The sequence below is a fragment of the Notamacropus eugenii genome, chromosome 1 (assembly GCF_028372415.1).
Source record: "Notamacropus eugenii isolate mMacEug1 chromosome 1, mMacEug1.pri_v2, whole genome shotgun sequence".
Lineage (NCBI taxonomy): Eukaryota > Metazoa > Chordata > Mammalia > Diprotodontia > Macropodidae > Notamacropus > Notamacropus eugenii.
In genome coordinates this window covers 480,463,544-480,467,095 of record NC_092872.1, presented here as the reverse complement: position 1 = coordinate 480,467,095, position 3,552 = coordinate 480,463,544, and the positions used below count along the sequence as shown (strand labels likewise).

General features: G+C 55.4%; 1 protein-coding gene across 1 annotated transcript; it reads left to right on the top strand.

Annotated features, from left to right (window-relative positions):
• Positions 1–255: 255 nt before the first annotated feature.
• Positions 256–3,325, top strand: IER5L (immediate early response 5 like). The gene has a single exon (XM_072632664.1). The coding sequence runs from the start codon at positions 614–616 to the stop codon at positions 1,796–1,798; it is 1,185 nt and encodes a 394-aa protein (XP_072488765.1). The 5' UTR covers positions 256–613; the 3' UTR covers positions 1,799–3,325.
• Positions 3,326–3,552: the final 227 nt, after the last annotated feature.

Below are 3,552 nucleotides of genomic sequence, written 5' to 3'. Positions count from 1 at the left end.
CCAGGGGCAGCTGCAGGTTCAGCCTTCCGGGCTCCGGCAGCTCCAGCCTTCTCTCCTGAGAACATTCCAGGCAGCGCACACTGCGGCGCCGGCAGCGGCCCTGGGTCCGTTCGTTATTTGAATAGGACAAAGGAACCGCCTTGGTCTGATTGGACGGACAGACGACTCTGGGGCGGGCAGTCTCTGTCACTCCGACCGGGACGGGGGCGCTGGTTGGCCTGGGGAGCGAGGGGCGGGGCGCTGTCGTCCGGATAAATAGCGGGGGCTGGGACCGGCGAAAGCTCATTGCTTTGCGCGGTCGGGTTCGGACGGGGCGCGCAGCGGGGATGGTGGCGGCGCCTCTCCGAGCGATGTCGACCCGCTGAACGGAGGAGACTCCCCTTTCCTTTTCCTCCTTCTTTCACATCGCAGCAGCAGGCTGTGGAAGCAACCATCCCCACCCTTTGCCCACAGCCTCCCACCCCTCCCCGAGTCCCCCATCTCTATCTCCTCCACCTCGCTCTTCCCACCAAGTCTCTCCAGTGCCCGCGCGGCGCGGTGCTGTGCGTGTCTATGCGCCCGGCGGTGGCAGGAGGCGGTGGCGGCTGGTGGTGCTGAGTCCCTCCGGAGGAGTATGGAGTGCGCCCTGGACGCTCAGAGCCTCATCACCATCTCTCTGCGGAAGATCCACAGCTCGCGGACCCAGCGCGGCGGCATCAAGCTGCACAAGAACCTCTTGGTCTCCTACGTGCTCCGCAACGCGCGGCAGCTCTACCTGAGCGAGCGCTACGCCGAGCTCTACCGTCGGCAGCAGCAGCCGTACTCGGGCGGCGGCGGCATGATGATGAGCTCCGCGGGTGAAGTGGCCGAGTTCAGCCCTCTCCAACTTCCCGGAGACCCGGAGGAACGGGATCCGGGGGCCCGGCAGCAGCTGCACCAGCTTCATCAGCTGCACCTCCACCACCAGCAGCAGCTGCAGCAGCACCGGAGCTGCGCCGCCGGGGCGCCCGCGGGAGGAGCCGGCGGAGGCGGGGGCGCTGGGGAGCTGTTGGAGCCCGTGTGCGCTGCGCTCCTGCCCGGCGCGCACCACCGGGAGGAGACCTTGGCGCTCCAGCCGAGCCCTTCCCCGCAGCCACAGCCGCCGCCGCCTCCAGCTTTGTGCACCCGGGACCCTTCCTCCTCTCCTCCCTCTTCCTCTTCCGTCGCTGCTGCTTCTGCTGCTCCTTCCTCCACCGCCTCCCCCGGCTTTTACCGGAGCGGTGGTTGCTGCGCCCCGGGCGGCGTATACCCGCTCACCTCGGACTTCGCTGGCAGCCCGCTCCCGGTGGCCGGGGGAAGTCTACACTGTAGCAGCCAGACCACCGTCCTGGACCTAGACACTCACGTGGTGACTACAGTGGAGAACGGTTACTTGCACCAAGACTGCTGCGTTTCGGCGCAGTGCCCCTGCTGCTGCGGCGGCGGGCAGGGCGCCCCGGGACTGGGCCCCGCAGTGCCGGCCCCGACCGCGCTGCCAGGCACCAAGCGCAAGTACTACCCTGGACAGGAGGAAGAGGAGGAGGGAGGGGAACTGGGGGGAGACCCCCCCGGGGGCGGGCCCCCTTTTACCCCTTGCAAGCGTGCCCGCTTTGAGGACTTTTGCCCAGAGTCGTCCCCAGACGCTTCCAACATATCAAACTTGATCTCGATTTTCGGCTCGGGATTCACTGGGCTAGTGAGCCGGCAGCCGGACTCGGAGCAGTCTCTGAACGGGCAGTTGTGCAGCAAGCAGGCTCTGGCCAGTCTGGGAGCCTGGACTCGGGCCATCGTGGCCTTCTAGGGACCAGGGGAGCTCGGGATAGAGAGTGCCCGGCCACAGTTAGGGGTTCGGGAACAGTGGGAGACAAAAGACTAGGGGAAATGGGGGAAAGAGGGGAGGGGGTGCCTGGGGAGTTAAAGGGTGTTCTGTGGGGGAGGAGGGGAGACAGCTAATGTTTTATAAATTGTAAAATAAAAAATGTAAGATCTTGGACTTTATTTTTGCAGAGATAAAAAGCGCCTATTTAAATATTCTTTGTGTTTACCTTTCTCTTTTTAATTGTATCGATTGCAATGGTGAACGGTGGAGGAGGCAGCCACGTGAGGCGAGAGCTGCTTGCTACAAGAGGAAATTTGGGGGGAAAGACGGGTTACAAGCCTTGCACAGAGGCCAAAAACTCTGCCTAGACTCTGGTGTTGATCCTGGTTTAGGAGGGTGCCCTGGCTTACCCTTAGGGGCACTCAGGTTAAGGGAAAAACGGAGGGAAGATTTATCATGTCCCTGGAAGGATTAGTGTCTGATCAATTCCACATCAAAGCTGTCAGTTCTTTAAAACTGAATTCAAGAAATCAGCTGAGAGGAAACTGAACTGGAAGGTATGAGGTAGATCTAAATTTTCCCCCTTGAAAATTTTTGGTCCGAAACAGGAAAAATTAGAGAAAGATTAATAGCTCGAGGAAGGCTTCCAATTAGCCTATACTTCCATTCCTCGCCGGCCTCTGACTCTAGTTGGATCTCTAGCATTTTCAAAGGGAAGGCAGAAATAAAAACATTTCAACTTTTTAATGCTATTTTTAAAATACCCACTCTCCCCATCTTTCTATGTACACCTTCCTCCCTTCCCTCTCTTCCTCTACAGCTGTAATTCTGAGGAGAATAAGCAGAAGGGCTTCAATCTTCTCTGACCTTAGTTCTTTCCCAGAAATCTTTGGACCCTCCCATGAGCTGGACACTGTGTTTGTGGGGGGACCAATGGAGGGCATGCAAAGTAAACTACATTTCCCATCATGCACAGCACTAAGGCCTTTTCTATGAAATTAATTTTCATTCAAGAAGGGAAGGGAAGAAATTTATCCCTTACCTTGATCTGTAACCCATCCACACCCCCACCCCCTCCATGGGGAAGCCAGGAAAAGTAGTCAACTTAGAACTTTTTTTTTCTTCTTTTAACCAAGTCTCTGGTCAAGTGTGGGTGTGTGTGTTTATTAAAGTTTAAGTGTTCTGGTTTCAGCCTTCAATTGGATTTCATAAAACCAGCATCCTTTGGTCTTGTGAGGAATACTGTCCTGTAGTCTTCAGATATGTATCAATATTTTTTTGTTTAGTTTAAAGACCTTTTGTTGTAAAAAGGTGGGTTTTTGGGCAGCCTGTCTTACAGGCCACACTCAACACTGTGTGTCCTCACCCAAAAGTTGCTAGTTTGACACACATTCCCTTCACTGCCCTCTTTGTATCCTTGTATTTTGTGCATATGAAATTGTATATCACCGGGTAAAACTGTTCAGATTATTTGTTTAAATTTATAATCTTAATAAAAAGTCAATTATATGATGGCTGTGCTTTTTTCTTCAGAGACACTTGGGGGAAGGGAAAGTCCTGGGAAAGGCTACCCAAGCTCTTCTTACCTCAGTATCTGAGAGCTAACCGTATGTCTAAGGAAGGCTTGGTTTGGGCACAAAGTGCAGAAATGACTCCAATAAGGACCTTATTCCTGCTTCCCCTCCTCCCTCCCCACCCCCCAGCATCTAACATTGGAATTTCAGAATTGAAGGGGA

Excerpts from the sequence above, each read along its gene's own strand:
- IER5L (XM_072632664.1), top strand. The coding sequence starts at position 614 with ATGGAGTGCGCCCTGGACGCTCAGAGCCTCATCACCATCTCTCTGCGG.